Raw genomic sequence first — 21,667 nt, 5'->3', positions numbered from 1 at the left:
CTCAGTGAAATATTGGTTGATTGATTGACACAGGTATTTAATACAAAAAGAGGACTTTGAAATGCAAATGAGGATATTAAACAAACAAGCTTGATGCAGAATCACAAAATATTCTTAGCCTGATTTCCAACAGACCAAAAATGTGAAACACAAATGGGAAGTTGGTGTTTCCGGCCCACACAAGCTTAGCCATGGCAAAAAAGATCAACCATGTTTCTCAGCCCAGTAAAATTCGGTCATGCTCATCCGTTCATACTTTACATTCTTTAATAAATAGGGGCTGTAGTAGGAAACATGCAGCACTGAGCAACTAAAACTCACACCCACATGTGCACACATACATACAAACTATGTATTTATGATTACAGAGAACTTGTACAAAACAAAATGTTGGAATGTTGATTAGATTTACATGTTGCTAAAGTTTCAGTGAAATGAGCCTATAATCATGTGAAAAATGTAATAGCAGAAATTGTTCTTGTTGGAACATAGAGAACTGTCTGTTCTCTTTGCTAGCATTAACCAGGTTTCCCTCCCCCGTTGCTACTGCAAGAAAAAAAAGACAGTCCTTAAAATTGGATCCCATTTTGCACATCTTCAAGTCAATCAGTGGCACTTCACATGCATTTCTAGTTCTGCATTATATCTTCTAAATGCAGACATTTGGCAAGGCCCAAAGGAAATACTTGATTCTAAGTCATACCCACATTGATCATTCTTGGTTAAATAAGTCAAAGAAAAATACATTAAATTGCATTGTCAGCTTAAATATTGATTCTTTCTTAAACTCATTGTAAAATACATTTATTATTATAAATAGTTATTATTTTTTCTTTTCATATGCTAAAGCCAACTTGTTTAACTACTACATGTACATATTTAGGATATAAAACTATAAACTCTTTTCCCCAGTGAGTTGTATGTGATGCCTTCATCATCAATAGTAAATACTGGTACTATTTGTATGAGGCACATTTTCTGACTTTTTTCATTATATATTAGAGAGCATAATCACTGCCTTCTCATTTTGAACATCAAAAGCAAATAAAAAACAGTCTCTTCAGTCCCTAGTATATTTTCATATGACATAAACACTATTTTGATGCTAATTCTTTGGACAATAGTGTAACACCTTGAAGCTTTTCTGATGTTTTTGTCAACAGAATATATACTTAGATATGTATTCTTCCTTTTCCACAAATACTCAAAATGTATTCTGAAAGTAAACATATTCTAGCCAAATAATCACAATCATTTGCTTTTCTTTCTCTTCCATCTGCTCTTAAAGCAGCAATCACAATGTTACAAGATTCTTTGAATAAATGTTTTGCTTTTGAAAATGCGGACAATGGAAAGAACATCCAGCTGCTTGCTCCTATGGGAAGGGACAGAGAAACAGGTTGATAATAACCACTTACCAGTTAGCTCTAGCTACAAAATTACTGTCTAACAAAACAACAATGAAACCTCCTTAAGTTTTAAGGCTCATGCATCTGGGGTCAGCTACGGATCAACAAGGCATCCACATGTTACAAGGATATATTCTCCACGACCCTCAGCTTATAGTGAAACTATTGGGGAAAATGGATCAGAGGCTCTGTAAATAAACATGCTATCCTTATTATTTAATTAGCTAGATGCCACATTCACAGCCAATTATTTTTGCTTTTTATTTGGAGAGAAGTACGTACTTTGGAAGAAAACTCTTCCTACATGCTTTCATAATGTTAATCATTTTAAAAGTTAGGGAAGAAAGTGAAGGAAAGCTTAAGCTAATATGTAGTGAATTTTAGAGTTGCAACTAAGATAATTTACACCAATTTATATTTTTTAACTCACTAATGGGTTTATCTTTCCAGATAATGTATACATTACTATGAATATATCCAGGTAAAATGTACAACTGAATTTGGCAATTTAAATGATCAGTTGCTATTCTGATAATTCATTCATTTAACATTATTGAAATCAGTCTTCTATCTCAGGCTACATTATAATCATCATGATATTAACTAAGTTCATCCAATAATTGATAATTCATTTTCATCTTAGGCTGGGATGGCTGGCATTTCCCCATTCACTTTTGTTTAGGATTGATTGTTCATAGTGTATCATTAGTAAGACAGTGGTTCTGAGACCCATTATCCTTCTTGGTCTATTTGTATTGGCGGGCTTTCTTTGGTGAGAAATCTGGCTGAAAAGAATGAGTAAAATGTTAGCATTTCAAACATTTCTGTCTTGTAAAACATGTTGTGCTTTGTAGAGGATGAAAAAACATCTTTTCCTACTCTTCTAGCTTCTCAGCTACAGCTCAATAACCGAAGAGAGATTAACAAGAGAAAGCATACAAACTTCTTTAATGTAAGTTTTACATGACATGGGAGCCTTTATGAAAAAATGCAGACTTGAAGAAATGACTAACCCCGTGCATTTGTATGCTAGGTTCAATAAAGAATGGAAAGTGGTGGTAAAATGTCATAGGGCAAAGGGGTATGAGCTAAAGATAGTAAACTTGGGGAAACTTAGCAAGGCCTATTTGTTCAGATTCAACCCTTTGGCATCCTTCTGTCTTCAGAAATAAGGTTACTCGTTTCCTCTGGGTACAGGGAGGGCACCTCTCATATGAGAGTCTTATGACCTGCATCAGTGGGGAAGTGGGGTCAGATAGTTCTTCCTGAACCTGCTGTTTCTCAAATCCCTCCAGCTTAAAATATTCAATATGCCCACGGGTCATATTTTGGGGTAGCAGGTTCTGAACCTCATAATTCTCTCATCTGAAATTTTCCCCAAGAAGTCTGACAGTCCAGAAACTTAGTTGGTAGATCATTCCATATCCCAGTGAGCCAGTCTCTCACTCCTAGGAATAGGTCAGTCCTAAAGAGTTGTTTCATTTCGGAAGGTGGTGTTATGGGTGGGAGTAAGGGTACCCACCTAAGTTAGGTTAATGGTATCAATAATCTTAATGAGCGACATTTCTATGGAAATAAAAGTAAAACAAAAGTTAATGGTCCCAACAAATTATAAATTCAGTTTTTGAATCCAGAGGGCAGTCAGTCAAGATTTCTAGATGTCAGGCTGAAAGCATCTTTAGGTAGGGTAGTAAGGACAGGCAGTAACTATTGATAAAACTTTTGGTTTGTAGTTTGAGTGTCTCTGGTGATAGCATTGGACATTCTGGTGAAATTTTTGAGTGACCTACATAGCCATAGGTACAAAGAGTGCCCATACATGATCTGTTATGGTGATTCCCTAAAAGTTTTTATCATCATCCAGCTTCAGCTAATAGGACTTTGGGAAATAGGTAGTTTTTGTTTCTGGTGATGCCAAGTCAGGAAGGGGAGAGAAACACTGGATACATTAACAAGTGACAAAATGCAAAAATGGCAGAATCCGATTTACGAGGAGATGAAAATAGCTCAGAGGTAATGAACATTCACAACGGCGGGTAACACTTTTTCACTGAAACAACATTTTTCTCTACAGTCATTTCTACCAAAGATAATCCAAGACTATTTTTATTTGCAAAAATAAATCTAGTCTTATTAAACTTGGCCTAACTATTTATACAAGTGCAACAAGAAAAGGTGATTGGTTATATAGTTTCTTTTTAAGTCTGCTTTGCAGGGATCCTCGAAAAGCTCAAAGTTAGTTCAAAGTCAGAAAAGACTTTATTTAGAATCTGATTTTGGGAAATTTATCAAAAATGTCAAAAGATTTGAACACTTAATTAAATAAGATCTTGGCCATCTATTTAGCCAAAATGACAATAAGGCATTTTAAAGACAAATACAGATGGTTACATAGATGTGAACAAAACCCTCCACTCTTTTAATATTAAGAAGATTAAATTTTCTTACATAATCAAAAGACCTTATAAAGACAACATGAAGCACAGGAAATTATTTTGATAAAACACAGAATCTTTCTTTCCTAGGCAGCTTTCTTAAAAGGTAACCAATGACCTGCATATCCTGGCAGGTAAAAAGCAAGCAAGGCTCTCAGGACACAAAACAAAACAAAATGAAAAACCCAAACAAACAGGAAAGCAAGAGCTGTCCCTGGAGGGAAAGGATCAATAAACAATGGGCACTCAAAGCTAAACTCACAAGGGTCATAATCCAAAGAACTAATTCTTATGAATATTTTTCCCTGCTAACCTGAATTTGGAAAGGAAAGGGCAAGGAGAAATGTTTACGTTCCTCTCTCAACTAAGCACTAAGACAGAGATCTAGGAAACTGACATGTTAAGAATTCTTACCTTCTACTGGCTTTCTGTCAGTTGTCCCAGACTTCAGCTGCAGTCTCCAAGGTGAGTGGAGTATCCGCCTTTTACTATCCAGTCCCCATCACCAGAAACTGTAGGGGAGGAAAATAGTATGTTTTTACTTCTACCCTTCTAGTTCCTCAGCTGGGGCTTTGTAACAAAAGACAGATTAACAAGAGAAAAACATAAAAATTTATTTAATTTTTTTATGTGTCACAGAAGCCTTCATAAAAAATGAAGACCCAAAGAGGTGATTAAACCTGAGCATTTTTATACTAGTTTGATGAAGAATGGAAAGTCATGGAAAAATATGATAGAACCAAAGGGTATGAACTAAGGGTAATGAACTGAAGGAAGCTTAGCAAGGTTTGTTCGTTCAGGTTCCTTTGGTGTTTTCAGAGATAAGGCTATAGGCAGGGCACCTGTCAAAAGAGGGTCATGACATGCTTTAGAGAAGAAGAGGAATCAGAGTCCTTCCTACACCTGCTGTTTCTCAAATTCCTCCAGCTTAAAATGTTCAATATGCTAAGTTACCATGTTTTGGGATACTTGCCCTGAACTACATTAACTGTAACTTAATCAGTAGTAGGGAAAGATCTTTGTTCAAACTTAAAGCGTGTATGTGTTTATGTGTGTGAAAGAGAAAATTCAAGAAACATGAATTACATATTTCAGAAATTCATATATTGGGAAAGGTTATAAATGTTATTTGAATCTTGAATCTTTTTTTATTATAATAATATTTTTTTATTATGTTAGTCACCATACAGTACATCCCTGATTTTTGATGTAAAGTTCGATGATTCATTAGCTGCGTATAACACCCAGTGCACCATGCAATACGTGCCCTCCTTACTACCCATCACCAGCCTATCCCATTCCCCCACCCCCCTCCCCTCTGAAGCCCTCAGTTTGTTTCTCAGAGTCCATAGTCTCTCATGCTTCATTCCCCCTTCTGATTAATCTGAATCTTGAATTTTTTACTGGAAGTCTATTAAATTACATTTAGATGGATTTCTGTTCCAAGTCAGACTTCTTAGATACCATTGTAAACTTACTCTAATTTTCTTCTCAATTAAATATGTCATTTTCTTTTGAACACGGAATAAACCCCTCCGGTTTTAGCCAATGAAAGTTACAAATTAGGTCCACATTACCTACAAGCAGTATGTGCTGTCTTATAAGTATGCCCTCAGATCCATGCCTTAGGACATGCTGTATAACATAGACTATCTTTGAGCTTGAGAAACTCAATCTCCTTGGATGATACGCAACAGGTGTGCATCCTATCCTTTGTTTTCCTTTGGCATGGCCCCATTTTCCTGGGAGATTTTAATCAAATGACTTGTTCTCATTTTTTTTTAACTTCAGAATCTTGGATCTGGACCAATACCTTTTAATCAATCCAATTAAGGGAATGTAAGTGGGAGACCTATGAGGAAGGCTGGGTAATTTATGGGACTTAAATTTTTGAAATCATATAAAGGCAACAATGGGCTTCATGCTGAAACACCAAGAGCTAACAATTTACCCTTTCGTCATTCACATCACCCCCCCCCAAGTTAATAGATCCTTTTACAAACTAATTTGGTCCTGCTGATGCATTGATTAGGCAAATTGCCGATATATTTCTTGATAGACAGACATGATGTACTAGGTAAAAGGAACTGCCATAAATATAAGGCCATTAGTAATGTGATGGTGAGGTGTTGGGTGAGGGGAAGTGTTCTCTAATCTTGTGATTAGGTCTCAGTCTTTTAGTGAGCCTGTGCCTCCAGACTCTGAACTTTACCAGTGTTTCTCAGTTGGTTTTTTTTTTTTTCCTCTCCTCTTAAGTAGCACAGGACTGCTAGAGTGACCTGGAGTTGGGTATTTTCCCTTCCCCAGGTCAGTTAAGCGCTGGTTAATAGTGTCCCCAGAGGGCAGGCCTGGGTAAGAACTGTGTGCTCTGGTATATTTCCAAATGGTTCCTTTTCCCCTCCCTTTGCCAGAAAAGCAAGAAGATATTTTTTTCCTAATGCTTAGAACTTGTTTGAGCTCCTGGAGGTAAATCTCACAAAATTGTGGAGGTCCCCCTGTGACTGGGTCCCCCTGGAAATTTATCAGCACTGTGCCTCCGGCAATTCATCAATCCCAGTATAGGTTTCCTACCCTGACACTGGTTCTCCCTGTGGTTTCCATATATCAGTCTCTGTTCTGGGAATCTGGGACTCTTCATTTGCCTGGCTGTCTTGGGAACAGCAGTTTGCCCTGTCTCTTTCCTTCTCCTAGAAGAGTTGTTGAGTTTTCAGTCTGTTTAGTCTGTTCAGTTCTTCACTTATTGTTAAGAGGGAGAAGTGACTTCCAGGCTTCCAGAACCAGAAACCAAAAGTTCCAAGTGTGTTTCAATGACTGCAAAAATTAGTAGTTCAAAGAATTCAGAGATCAAGGAAATAGATTGTTGAGGGAAAAAACCCTGCAGCCTAGAAGGGAAGCACACAATTTTAGTCTAATACCTTTAAATAACGTAGTAAATGGATGATATGTGATTACCCATATCTATATGGCAAAAACAGACCCATGGAGAAGATGGTAAGTGTGGTGAGGCATTGTCTTTTTGCAAAATGAGTTAGGACACCTTCTTTCCTATAGTATTCTATCAAGCGTTACAATATTAACAAAAGGAAGTAAAAAATGAAACACCTTGGGATGCCTGGGTGGCTCAGTTGGTTAAGCGTCTGCCTTTGGCTCAGGTCATGATCCCAGGGTCCTGGGGTTGAGTCCCGCATCAGGCTCCTTGCTCAGCAGGGAGCCAGCTTCTCCCTCTGCCTGCCGCTCCCCCTGCTTGTACTCTCCTTCTCTCTTTGACAAATAAATAAATAAAATCTTAAAAAAAAAAAAAAAAGGAACACCTCGGTGGACAGACATCCTGAAATGCATGAAGATGTCTTATTACCTATAAGGAAAATAATCTCGGCCTTCTGAAAAGTATCCGAAAAAGCAAACTGGAAGAAAAGCCACAACCTTTAAGTTGCATATGCAATAAAGATGTCACAAGAGAATTAGCTCCTTGTTAGTCAGTTATTTCCAAACTGTAGCAAGTGGATAAGATCAAGGTAATGATTGAGGAGACCTTTGGTTGGGCAAAAAGACTGTAACCATACCACTATTTTTAATCTCTAAGATATATCACATGCATTTAATGCTCTTAATATGTTCTTCATGTATATTCCAATGACATTCCAAGACATTTCCATTGACATGCGCATAATATGAACTCAGCAGTCCTAATAAACTTATGAATATGTTACATTGCCCTCCAGTTAATAATTTGAATCTGATGTCAAACAAAGCATACGAGTTTACTGCAAATTCAAAGATGACGTTTGAAGTTTTATTTTCTGCATTTGAGTCCCACTCTCAATTCTTGTTTTGTTGGGGGAAAACTGTATGTTTGTTTTTCCTTAAGTATTAATTTTGTTGATTATGTATGATGAAATATATATCATAAGGATCGGCCTGCTTCTAATAATGTATTGTTCATAATTAAGGTGACTTATTATAAAAGTCCAATGATTAAATCTCTAATTGTGTAACTTATTTTCATAGGAAGTTTACAGAGACTCATCTGAAAACCATTCCCAGTCGTGCGTTTTCAAATCTGCCCAATATTTCCAGGATGTAAGTCATTTTTCTTAATATAAATAAAAGTTTGCAACTGTGCCATGTTATTTTCTAAATGTGTTCTATCAAAACAAATAATTGATATCTATTGTACTTGTATTAGTCAATATCTACATCTCCAATGTATATGAAAAGTTTTATGTATGAGATGTTTATTTGATTTTGTGACCTCTCTAATCCCAAATTTCTAAATGATTTCCTAAACCTACTGCAAATTTAAATTCATTTGGTCTTGAGAACTTAGTAATTCTCCATTATTTTAACGTATGTTGGGATGTGGCAAAAACCTTAGCCAGGGATGTCTCCCATAAATAGATTTATATATCTATCTCCAGTCCATCTTGCCTAGTTACCAATTCTTGATTCACTTTTTACCACTAGGACAAATGTTTTACATTTTGTCAGAAATGTACATAATGATTTCAGACTTCCCTCACTTAAAAAAAATAATAATAATAATTCTAAATCTTAGAAAACTGAATTGTTATACACTCAAGAGCAAGGATAAAAAGGACTTCCATAATGAGTTAAGAGTATAACTGTGTATGAAATGAATGAGGGCCTTTCTTTGATTAATGGATTCTGACAAGCAATGAAGATAATTCAGGCACACCAAATGACAATACACCCAGGAGCAACCTGTGTGACTTGGGCTAAATTCATTCATTTCATGATCATTTTTATCTATTGTGTCATTTCAGGGGTATTTGACATTTTTAGTTGTTAGGAGAGGAGGGGGCTACTGGCCTCTGTGGGTAGAGGTGAAGGATGTGCTAAATACCCTGCAGGGCACAGAATATCCTTCCACAACAAAGGATTTTCTAGTCTCAAATATCAGCAGGGCTGCAGTTGAGAAAACCGTCCCAGCTAAACATCTCTGCAGTCTTTGATTCTCCTGACCAGCCCTTCCTTTTTCAAATTCTTGTCTCCTTTGATTTCCTGGATATTGTTCTCATCCTTCTTTTTAACATCTTACCTTAGCTACTCTTCCTCAGTCTCCTTTCCCAGCTTCCTATTTCATTTCATTCAATTCTTTGAAGATCAGTTCATTATTTTGTCCCAGTGCCTTTATACCCTCCTCTCCTTGAATGAACACTCCCATCCCTTTGCCTTCAGTATTATGTAACACAACTCATTCCTAAATGAGTGTCTCCAGCCCTGACTTGTTCTTACAAGTCAGGCCTGCTTTAGAAGCTTCGTTCCAAGTATCATCATCTTGAGTCACTTCAAACAGCAAATCCAGAACAAACCCATCATCTTCCTGCTAAACTGTTCCTTCTCCTTCTCCCTTTAATGGCATGACCATTTAGTGACCTATAAGCTAAACACCTCAAATTCCCCTTTCACTCTTCTTTTTTCCTCAATTCCTATATAATTGCCTATCTGGTGTCTCTACTTGGACGTCCCAGTAGCTTGACCATTACTTTATTCATTCATTCAACAAACATTTATTGAGCCCTACTTTGTGTCTGGCACTTTGCTAGATGCTTCACATACAACAGCTGACAATACTCATGGAGTTTCCACTTTCCTTCCTAAGAGAGTGATAGTGCTATGATGGGGTCAGTCATAGAGTGCTACAGAACTCATACAAGAAGCATATTATGTGGATGGAGAGTGTGGTCAAGGAAGGCTTCCTGGAGGAAATGACACCTAACTTGTGATATGCATTATCTGGGTGGTGGGAAGAGGGGGGAGGTAGAAAGATAGTTCCAAGCAGAGGGGAAAGCTGGGCTATCAGTTAAATTAAAATAAATTTGTTGAGGCTGGAGCTTAAGCTGGGAGAAGGGCAGTAGAGAAAAATGAAAGCAGGGAATGAGCAAGTTCAGGGCCTTGTGAACCATATAAAGCAGTTTGAAATCTTCCCTAAGGGCCAAGTCACTGAGTGGTTATAAGCAGGGAATAACAGATCAGGTGCTTTAGAAACATTCCCTTGTGCTATAGAAAGGGAGTCAAATGGAGTAAGACTGGAGACAGGAAGCTAGTGAGGAGGTTGATCCAGTGTCCCAGGGAAGAGGAGATGGTGAACTGAGTGATGATGGTTGAAGGGAAATAAAGTGGGCACATGTGAGAAATAAATAGAAAGACCCAACAAACTGGAAAGTTGATTGATTTGGAGGTGGAGGGAAATGGAGAAGAATTTCATCCGAGTGTCTGACTAGGACATCTGTGTAGTTGATTAGCATATTCACTGCACTAGAGACGTGTTCTGTGGATTTGCTGTGGAGGGTCAGGGAGCAAGTCAGGAGTTCAATTTGGGGCATGTGGCATTTGAGGTGCCTTTGAGGCATCAAGCAAGCTATGTCCAGCAGACATCAGGACACAGACATAATTTTTCATTCATTCATTTGACAAGTATTTATTCAGCCCCTACTATATGACAGTGACTATTCTAAGAGATGAAGATACATCAGGGAACAAACAGACAAAGATTGATGCCCCTGTGGTGTTTACATTTGAATGGAAGGAAATAGACAATAAACCAAAACCATAATAAATATGTACTGGTTTATAAGGGAATAATGGATGTGGTTAAAAGAAAAAAGCAAAGTAGAGTAAGGAAGACTGGAAGTCCTGGTATGGGGGATGCTCAGGGAAAGACTCAGGTAGGGGTTTTTTGAGATTTGAGAGTCATAAACAGGCAGATGTAACTGAGACCAGGGAAGGGCATCAGGAGAGAGAGAGGCTGAGGAGAGTGAAGAACAAACAATTTTAAGAGTATGAGGTGCCTGAGAAAGCAAGAAGGGGTGGGATCCAAATAGAGGAATTGACTTGCTACAGGAAGATTGTCATTTTTTACACTGTCACAAGAAAGAAAGTAGTAAGAGATGAGGCAGGTGCAGGTATATTAATAGGCTTATTGGTGGAGAATTCAAGGAATTCTCATCTCGAGGTTTCAGTCTTTCCTACAAATTATTAAAAGGTAATCTGCTAATATTGAGGGTGAAGAGTTGGAAATTTGAGGTTTGAAATAAAAGTGATGGGCAATTAAAGAGGGAGGGTTGGTTGAGATACACAGGACACCCAGGCAGATTTGAAGACCATGTTGAGACTTTCTCCATGGAGACTATGCTGGATTCTCCAATCTGGTTAAATGTTCCCTGATCCATATCAGTGCACTTATCACTCTACATGCTAATCCCATTTACCTACCTATATCACCTACTACTGTGACTTCCTTGAAGCTAGGGAACAGATCTGTTTTGTCAATGCCCATTTACTGACACAGAGTAAATATTCAACAGATATTTGTTGAATGAAAGCACACAGAGATACATAAGTAATCGTTAAAGATATGATATGTGTAGAGGGGAAGAGAGAAATCATTTGGGTGATCCTAGATAGGTTTGCCTGGGACAGGACAAATTTCCACCTATTATTCAGGTATAATTATTAAAAGCAGCCTGTGTAACTCACAAAAATATCCTAGTTTGGATGATAAATGACATGTCACTGTACTGATTACATAAGATTTATAGGCTAAGAAGAAATTTGAGGAAGAGGGGGTATTTGATTTTTCCTATTAATAAAAATGGGATAAGCAAGCAGGGAATCACTTCTTTCATCCCACTGAATAAATGGTTCCTACATGTTGTCTTCACAACTGAGCTATAAGAGCCCTTTAAGGATGTATAATTCAGTTGGAGAACTGGAACTTCAGTTATTATGACATGGGCAGAATGACCATCCCAGTAACCGACTGAGAAAGCTTCACACTTCTAAACTAAGAAATTCAGGAGAGAATTTAGAGCAATAGATAGGACCTAAAGTTAGGTAAACAAGTTTGCAGCCTTCAAAATTAATCTTGTCCTTCAGATGGCTCAGCTTTATCCATTATAAATCTTTGCAAACCCTACACAATAAATTAATCTTTTCAATGTGTTCCATTGTTTCCTCTACGTTAAAGATATACTTGGATCAAAATAATTTATGTAATGTTATCCACAAGTGGCAATGGTTTGGGAGACCTGATAAATCAAAGGCTAATTGTTTAGAGAATAGATAAATCAAAACAGAACGAATAGGACCATTAGAATTTTCACAATGACCATGGCAAAAACTCAAATGAAATAGAACTCCTCTCATAAACATAATGTTAATGAAAATATTTTGCTTACAGACTAATTCAAACTATAGATGAGTGGCCCTCAACCCTGCCTGCACATTAGAATCATCTAGGATGCCTTTTAAAAAATAAAAGTATTCGCATGTCATCCCTTATAAACTCTGACTTAATTATCCTGCATCATGTTTTGGACATATGTAAATTTTAAAAGCCTCCTGGGTAGTTCAACTGTATGGCCAGGGTTAAAGAATCTCTGCTGTGACTACAAGTGGACACCATCTATTAATTCTTAATTTTCCCAAATATCATAGAGATGGCTGCATTAGTCATTCTCATTACAAGAATAGAATTTGTGGAGATTATTTGAAACAATATTCCTACATATTCTTGACAAGTTGTACTTATTTCTCTTTTCATCCTTAATACTTTTATTTGAGTTATCTTTTGCTTACGAACATTCAAGACAAATCTTGAATGTTCCACTTCATCAAAATAAAGAAGAGAAGTCTTGAGTGGATGTGGAGTCACCACCCTATGTAGTGTTCCTCTATAGGATTATAGATTTCGCATCTTTGCAACTGTATTTCTAATCCCATGCTGTCACATACTCCATTAAAAATGCCTCTTTTTTAATTCTTGTGTTCTTTTCTAATGTCTTTCATTTTCTGCTATTTTGAGTAATTCATCCACTCATTCATTCATTACCTTCACATATATTTATTGAGCGTCTACTAAATGCCACACATTATGAAAGGCGCTCAAAATTCAAAGGACACCCAAAACAGGCACAGTTTTCTATTTTACAGAATGCATAGCCTAATCAGACAATAAAAATCAAATATTATCCAAACAATCAGAAAGTTGCACTGTGATAATTAGTGAAAGGAGAAGTTCCTGGTGCAATGAGATATACTTAAGGGAAATTTGACCTAATCAGGAAATTTAGGGAAAGCTTCTGAAGAAGTATAGTTGAATGAAATCTTAGGGGTGAATAGGACCTAAAGAATTGGGAAGCTTTCAGGTATCACAGGATCTGAAAAAAGTATAACTAATTTTAACATAATTAGGGAGAAATCATGTTGCCTGATCTGGGAAGCCCCTGACAAAGCAGTTTCATCAAGATTAGTATGTTTGGGGTATGTATGGCATTTACAACCCTACTAACTGTCTACTTTGCATTATATTTTTGTGACATTCAGCTACTTGTCAATAGATGCTACTCTGCAGCGGCTGGAATCACATTCCTTCTACAATTTGAGTAAAATGACTCACATGTAAGTACAATGAAAAGTGCAGCATAGACTGCGCCATAGCCAGTCTTGATTGGTAATTCTGGGGCTCTAGATGGTTGTAACAGCTGGGTTTTTGACCATGGGTCAAAACTTCCATTTATGATTAAATTCTAAACTGGTTCTCACAGTTTATTAATCCATCCAAAATTCCACTTCCACAGTTCAAAGGTAAAGACAAGGGGCACCTGGGTGGCTCAGTCAGTTAAGAGTCTGCCTTAGACTGAGGTCATGATCCCTGGGTCCTGGTATCGAGCCCCACGTCAGGCTCCCTGCTCAGCGCAGAGCCTGCTTCTCCCTCTCTCTCTCCCTCTCTCTCTGCCTGTCTCTCTGCCTGCTTGTGCTCTCTATCAAATAAATAAATAAAATCTTAAAAAAAAAAAAAGAAAGGTAAAGACAAAACTAGGAGTTCTCTTCTGAAATTGTCATTTCATTCTATTACTACTGTGTCAGCTGATTTCACTGGTGTGGATGTCAGTGAGTCAATAAATATTTACTGACTACTGACTTGATTCCAGGTCTGTGCAAGATTCTGCAATCTAACATTTTTTCTCAATTAGGAAAGAGAAATGTAGCTTCATGGGATTAGAGCAGGAGTGGGGTTAGGAACTCTGGCCTTGGAGTTGGTTAGAATCAGGTTTGAACCCTGGCTTCTCTGCCCACTCACTATCTAACCTTGCACAAACATGTAATCTTTCCTAGCCTTACATTCCTTATTTGTAAAATAAGGGTAAATAAGAGTTTTACCTTCATATGGTTAGTATAAATATTGAATGATATAATGCATGTAAGCCCATGCCTAGCACATTAAAACCAGTCAGTACACTTCATATGTAATTATTCTATTTCTCTAATACATTACAATCAATTAAAAGTTGTACATAATCACATTATACTCTTCTAAGGAGCCATTTAATTTTATGAAATGCTATGAAATATTAACTATTTTCATGAAGAAACAAAAATACCTATTACGTATAAATACTATGTTCTAGGGGTGCCTGGGTGGCTCAGTCAGTTAAGCAACCGACTCTTCGTTTGATTCAGGTCATGATCTCATGGGTCATGAGATCAAGCCCCTCATCAGAGTCTGCACTCAGTAGGGAGTCTGCTTGAAAGATTCTCTCCCTCTGCCCCTCCCCCGGCTCTCTCTCTCTCAAATAAATAAATCTTTAAAAAGAAATACATACTATGTTCTAGACACTATGCTAAACATTTTGTTTTCTGTATTTAACCCCCTCATTTAAGGCTCAAAAAACAACCCTATCAAGCAGAGATTATTTTTCCATTATTTATATAAGAAAAATATAAATTCATAGAGGATAAGTACGTTTTCCTTAGTCACACAGTTACTAGGCAGTAAGAGCAGAATTTTTATACCATAAATGTATCACTCAAAAATTCTTACCCTATGCACTATATTATACTGCTTTCAAGAACACTGAGGCTCAGAATGTTACTTCCAGCTATTGTAGGCAGGCTTACATCAGATCAACCATTACTCTGAAAGCAACTAGAAAAGATGGACGGAAAAAAAATCTTTAAGGGGTTTTAAGGGGATTTAAGGGGAGAGAAGCAAATCCCAAAAACAACATTAGATTATTTTCCTCTTGTGGTATTCTGTGAATTATAAGCAACAACTGAGAGGCTGAGGTTGAACAAGTTTAGGCAATCTCATAGGGCTAGCAAACCAAAAACTACAGTTCAGGGTTTATGAAGGAGGGTGGCTCCTTAGTAAACAAACACCCCAGGATTTTAGTTGCAATCCCTAAAAAGCTTCATCCCATAAGTATGGAATAATGGGAAATAGATCAGCCCTCATGAAGGCTAAAGCCTAGCTATGAATCAATAAAAAATAACCAGGCATACAAAACAAAATGAAACAAGAATATGTGGGAAAAATCAAGAGAAGAAAACAAACAACAGAAAATGATCATAGGAGATTCAAATATTGGCATTTTGGAGTACTGGAGTAATGAGGCACAGACTTTAACTGTAATTAATATATTCAAAATTTTAAAGACAAGATAGAGAATTTCAAAATAGAATTAGAAATGTAAAAAAGGATCAAATAGAACCAAGAACTTAAAAATTCAATAACTGAAATAAAATCTAAACATGAGTTTAACAAAAGATTAGACACAGCTCAAAAGAGAATTAGTAATCTGAAAGATAAGTCAGAAGAATATATCCAGCCTGCAGCATGGAGAAAAAAAAGAAAATTTAAACTATATGGCACAGTAGGGGTGCCTGGGTGGTTCAGTCAGTTGAGCATCTCTTAGTTTCGGGTCAGGTCATGATCTCATGGGTCATGAGATCAAGCCCTGCATTGGGCTCCACACTCAGCAGGGAGTCTGCTTGAAATTCCCTTCCTCTGCCTCTCCCCCCATGCTTGCGTGAGTTCTCTCTCTCTCCCCCACCTCAAATAAATAAATAAATCTTTAAAATATATGGCACAAAAAAAAATCTAGCATACCTATCATTGGGTCTCAAAAAAAGAAGAGAGGGAGAATGAGAGAAGCAATATTTGTAGAGAATTTTCTGAAACTCCTAAGGGAACCAAGTTGCAGATATAAGAAGTACTGGAAACCCCAACAGGATAAATACAAAGAACCACATCAAGGTACATCATGGTAAAGGTATTAAAAACTAAAGACAAGGGATGCCTGAGTGGCTCAGTCAGTTAAGGGTCCAACTCTTGGTTTAGGCTCAGGTCATGATCTCAGGGTCCTGAGATCGAGCCCCACTTTGGGCTCCCAGCGCATTAGGGAGTCTTCTACCCCAGTCTCTCTCTCCTTCTGTCCCTTCCCTCACCCATGCACACTCTCTAAAATAAATAAATAAATCTTTTTTAAAAAACCAAAGACAAAGTAAAAATTATTAAAAGCAGCCAAAGGGGGGGGGGGGAATACACACAAACTTTCAAAGAAGTAGCAACAAGATTAATAAGCTGACTGTTCATTCAACAGAAAAGATAGGATCCATAAAAACAATAGAAAGATACCTACAATGAGAAGAACAAAAATAAAAATAGTAAATATCTGCCAACCCACCAAAAAGGCTTCTTCGAAATTAAAGGCAAAAGAAAGACATTTCAAGCAAATAAAAACTGAAAGAATTCATTACCAGTAGGCTCATATTAAGAACCTACTAAAGGGAATTTTAAGGTTAAAGAAAAATAATGCTAAATAGTAGCACAGAAGTACAGAAGGAAATGAAAAACAACAGAAAAGGTAAGTATAGATGAACCTTGGCTGCACAAAACAAAAAATATCTTACTGGGTTTAAAAAAATAGTCAGTCCTTTCACTGCATGATGGTATGGGATCATGAAACTGCATGCTGAAACCATACAAAGCGATCTTAATATCAGTGAAAAAAAATTACGATTGTTTTGTGACTTTAAAAAATTTTTATCAAAACAGTAAAACCTCTCTTACTATTGGTTATGAATGTATAGAGAAAGGAAAAATAGTAAACTGATACTTATTTAGCATACTGTAATTTTAAACTTTAAAAACATTTAGAACTAAAATGTTTTATTTCTTTGTAAAATACTTATCAAGAGTAGTTTGTACAGTGCATGCCTTTTTTCTCTTTACTATGTAACTTGCAAGAGCATCACATCGATGTCTTGGCAAACTGTCATACTTCTTTCTAGATCTTAATCAGCTTCCAAAATGTAATTCTCTGTTCTTTCACTGTCATAAAATATTTCTAAGAGTTCCTTTAATGTGAATTTTTTTTATCAGCATCATTTCTTTTAGGACATCTTCATCGTTTTATTTGCAACCACTTTCCTCACTGATGTCAATAATTTGCCTTCACTAAGTTCCTTTGATTGAATATCTAGTGTCTCTCAAACAGTGGCAGTATCAACATTTGCATGGTCAGCTACTTCTCCTATGACTCCATTTACGTTTAATTCAAGTTTCACTTCCAGCATTATCATATTTTGTTTCTTTGCTGCTCTTTCGTCTCTGCTGGTCAGTTCCCTCTTTCAATTATCCACTTTTATAAAATGTCACATGGGTTTATCACTGGAAGACAAGGGGGCAATTCAGCTGCACAAACTGAATGACAGATGCTCAGTGACCAATCACCAATGACTTTGAAAGAAGTGGTGCAGTTGGTCACCTATCATGACATGCATCTCTTATTTACATAGTGATGTACACACTGACGAGCTAGCAGCAAAGTTTGTACTTTGTGCAATTATTCACAGTTGATATATTGTGGTAGCCACAGCTCGAACCATGTTGCTGGGACCAGCTATTATTTAAATTTAACTAAATATTATGCATACTGAAACCATGCAAAGCAAGAACTACCTATATCCACAGAATTAAAAATACACAATAGCAAATAAACAAAGGTTGAGAGGTTTATACATGGTGTTAAAGTGTTCTAAAGTCCTTGAGTTGTCTGAGAAATGCTAACAGTACTAACTTATATTAGATTTTATAAATAGCGAATACATGTTTTATTTTTAGTATTTTATTTAAATTCAATGAATTAAATATAATGTATTATTAGTTTCAGAGGTAGAGGTCAGTGATTCCTCAGTCCTATGTAATACCAAGTGCTCATTACATCACATGCCCTCCCCAGTGTCCATCACCCAGTTACCCCATTTCCCAACCCAGCAACCCTCAATTTGTTTTCTTTTTTTTTTTTTTAAGATTTTATTTATTTATTTGACAGAGACAGCCAGCGAGAGAGGGAACACAAGCAGGGGGAGTGGGAGAGGAAGAAGCAGGCTCCTAGCGGAGGAGCCTGATGTGGGGCTCGATCCCAGAACGCTGGAATCACGCCCTGAGCCGAAGGCAGACGCTTAACGACTGTGCCACCCAGGCGCCCCCTCAATTTGTTTTCTATGATTAAGAGTCTCTTATAATTTGTCTCCCTCACTGATTTCGTCTTGTTTTATTTTTCCCTCCCTTCCCCTATGATCCTGTTTTATTTCTTAAATTCCACATATGAGTGAGACAATATAATAATTGTCTTTCTCGGATTGACTTATTTCTCTTAGCATAATACCCTCAAGTTCTATCCACATTGTTGCAAATGGCAAGATTTCATTCTTGTTTTTTTGACGGCTGAGTAGTAGTCCATTGTGCTTGTGTGTGTGTGTGTGTATATCTATCTATCTATCTATCTATCTATCTATCTATCTATATCTATATCTATATCTATATCTATATCTATATCTATATATCATCCATTCATCTGTCAATAGACATCTGGGCCCTTTATCCATTCATCTGTCAATAGACATCTGGGCTCTTTCCATAGTTTAGGTATTGTGGACATTGCTGCTCTAAACATTGGGGTGCAGGTGCCCCTTTGGATCACTACATTTATATCTTTGGGGTAAATCCCTAGTAGTGCAATTGCTGGGTCATAGGGTAACTCTATTTTCAACTTTTTGAGGAACCCCCATACTGTTTTCCAAAGTGGCTGCACCAGCTTGCATTCCCACCAGCAGTGTAAGAGGGTTGGTTCCCCTTTCTCTGCGTCCTTGACAACATCTGTCATTTCCTGACTTGCTAATTTTAGCCATTCTGATTGGTGTGAGGTGGTATCTCATTGTGGTTTTGATTTGTCTTTCCCTAATGCCGAGTGATGTGGGGCATTTTTTCATGTGTCTGTTGGCCATTTGGATGTCTTCTTTGGAGAAATGTCTTTTCATATCTTCGGCTCATTTCTTAACTGGAGTTTTGGCTTTTAGGTGTTGAGTTTGCTAAGTTCTTTATAGATTTTGTATACTAGCCCTTTATCTGATAAGACATTTGCAAATATCTTCTCCTATTCTGTAGGTTATCTTTTGGTTTTGTGGACTGTTTCCTTTGCTGTGCAAAAGCTTTTTACTGTTTCCTTTGCTGTGCAAAAGCTTTTTATCTTGATGAAGTCCCAATAGTTCATTTGCTTTTGTTTCTCTTGCTTTTGGAGACGTGTCTATCAAGAAGTTGCTGCAGCCGAGGTCGAAGAGGTTGCTGCTTGTACTCTCCTCTAGGATTTTGAGGATTCCTGTTTCACATTTAGGTCTTTCATCCATTTTGAGTCTGTTTTTGTGTATGGTCTAAGAAAGTGGTCCAGTTTCATTCTTTTGCATGTGGCTGTCCAATTTTCCCAACAGCATTTGTTAAAGAGACTGTTTTTTCCATTGGATATTCTTTCCTGCTTTGTCAAAGATTAGTTGACCATAGAGTTGAGGGTCTATTTCTGAGTTCTCTATTCTGTTCCATTGATCTGTGTGTCTGTTTTTGTGCCAGTACTATACTGTCTTGATAATTACAGCCTAGTAATAGAGCTTGAAGTCTGGAATTGTGATGCCACCAACTTTGGTTTTCTTTTTCAACATTCCTTTGGCCACTTGGGGTCTTTTCTGGTTTCATATGAATTTTAGTGTTATTGTTCCAGCTCTGAAAAAACTTGATGCTATTTTGGTAGAGATTTCATTGAATGTATAAATTGCTCTAGGTAGCATAGACATTTTAACAATATTTGTTCTTCCAATCCATGAGCATGGAATGTTTTTCCATTTCTTTGTGTCTTCCTCAATTTCTTTCATGAGTGTTGTGTAGTTTTCTGAGTACAGATCCTTTGCCTCTTTGGTTAGGTTTATTCCTAGGTATCTTATGGTTTTGGGTGCAGTTGTAAATGGGATCAACTCCTTAATTTCTTTCTTCTGTCTCATTGTTAGTGTATAGAAATGCAACAGATTTCTGTGCATTGATTTGATATCCTGCCACTTTGCTGAATTCCTATACAAGTTCTAGCAATTTTGGGGTGGAGTCTTTTGGGTGTTCCACATAAAGTATCATATCATCTGCAAAGAGTGAGAGTTTGACTTCTTCTTTGCTGATTTGGATACCTTTTGTTTCTTTTTGTTGTTTGCTGAGGCTAGGATTTCTAGGACTATGTTGAGGAGCAGTGGTGATAGTGGACATCCCTGCTGTGTTCCTGACCTTGGACAAAAAGCGCTCAGTTTTTTTCCCATTGAGAATGATATTTACTCTGGGCTTTTCATATATGGCTTTTATGATATTGAGGTATGTTCCTTCTATCCCTACACTGTGAAGAGTTTTAATCAACAAAGGATGATTTTTCTGCATCTATTGAGAGAATCATATGGTTCTTGTCCTTTCTTTTATTAATGTGGTATATCACATTGATTGATTTGTCGTTGTTGAACTGCTCTTGCAGCCCAGGAATAAATCCCACTTGGTCACGGTGAATAATCCTTTTAATGTACTGTTGGATCCTATTGGCTAATATCTTGGTGAGAAATTTGGCATCCATGTTCATCAGGGATATCAGTCTGTAATTCTCCCTTTTGGTGGGGTCTTTGTCTGGTTTCGGGATCAAGGTAATGCTGGCCTCAGAGAGTTTGGAAGTTTTCCTTTCATTTCTATTTTTTGAAACAACTTCAGAAAAATAGGTATTAATTCTTCTTTAAATGTTTGGTAGAATTCCCCTGGGAAGCCATCTGGCCCTGGACTCTTGTTTGTTGAGAGATTTTTGATTACTGCTTCAATTTACTTGCTGGTTATGGGTCTGTTCGGGTTTTTAATTTCTTCCTGTTTCAGTTTTGGTAGTTTATACATTTCTAGGAATGCTTCCATTTCTTCCAGATTGCCTAATTTGTTGGCATATAGTTGCTCAAAATATGTTCTTATAATTTTATTTCTTCAGTGTTGGTTGTTATCTCTTCTCTTTCATTCATGATTTTATTTATTTGGATCTTTTCTCTTTTCTTTGTGATAAGTCTAGCCAGGGGTTTATCAATCTTATTAATTCTCTCAAAGAACCAGCTCCTAGTTTCATTGATCTGTTCTACTGTTCTTTTGGTTTCTGTTTCATTGATGTCCACTCTAATTTTTATTATTTCTCTTCTCCTGCTGGGTTTAGGCTTTATTTGCTGTTCTTCCTCCAGCTCCTTTAGGTGTAAGGTTAGGTTGTGTATTTGAGACCTTTCTTATTTCTTGAGAAAGGCTTGTATTGCTATATACTTCTCTCTTAGGACTGCCTTTACTGCATCCCTAAGATTTTTAACAGTTGTGTTTTCATTTTCATTTGTTTCCATAATTTTTAAAAATTCTTCTTTAATTTCCTGGTTGACTCATTCATTCTTTAGTAGGATGTTCTTTAGGCTCCATGTATTTGAGTTCTTTCCAAATTTCCTCTTGTGATTGAGTTCAGGTTTCAAAGCACAGTGATCCAAAAATATGCAGGGAATGATCCCTATCTTTTGGTACTGGTTGAAACTTGATTTGTGACCCAGTATGTGATCTGTTCTGGAGAATGTTCCACGTGCACTCAAGAAGAATGTATATTCTGTTGCTTTAGGATGGAACTCTGAATATATATATGTGAAGTCCAT

The 21,667-nt window shown here is 37.0% G+C and overlaps 2 protein-coding genes across 7 annotated transcripts in view; one reads left to right on the top strand and one right to left on the bottom strand.

Annotated features, from left to right (window-relative positions):
- Positions 1-21,667, top strand: part of TSHR (thyroid stimulating hormone receptor) — a 158,123-nt gene that overhangs the window by 71,466 nt on the left and 64,990 nt on the right. For 3 of the 5 annotated variants that reach the window (XM_044391340.3, XM_044391341.3, XM_026519400.4), the window contains exons 3-4: positions 7,853-7,924; positions 13,193-13,267. In XM_044391340.3, coding sequence (XP_044247275.1) covers positions 7,853-7,924; positions 13,193-13,267 — 147 coding nt within the window. The remainder of the gene's footprint in view (positions 1-7,852; positions 7,925-13,192; positions 13,268-21,667) is intronic. The other 2 variants (XM_057318324.1, XM_057318323.1) reach the window with 1 other exon arrangement.
- CEP128 (centrosomal protein 128) overlaps positions 1-21,667 on the bottom strand; it is a 500,403-nt gene that overhangs the window by 462,350 nt on the left and 16,386 nt on the right. For both annotated transcript variants that reach the window (XM_057318321.1, XM_057318320.1), the window contains exon 2: positions 4,259-4,356. The gene's annotated coding sequence lies outside the window, so the exon portion shown is untranslated. The remainder of the gene's footprint in view (positions 1-4,258; positions 4,357-21,667) is intronic.

The sequence above is a fragment of the Ursus arctos genome, unplaced genomic scaffold (genome assembly GCF_023065955.2).
Source record: "Ursus arctos isolate Adak ecotype North America unplaced genomic scaffold, UrsArc2.0 scaffold_25, whole genome shotgun sequence".
NCBI classification, from domain to species: domain Eukaryota; kingdom Metazoa; phylum Chordata; class Mammalia; order Carnivora; family Ursidae; genus Ursus; species Ursus arctos.
This window is presented reverse-complemented; position numbering and strand designations above follow the sequence as displayed.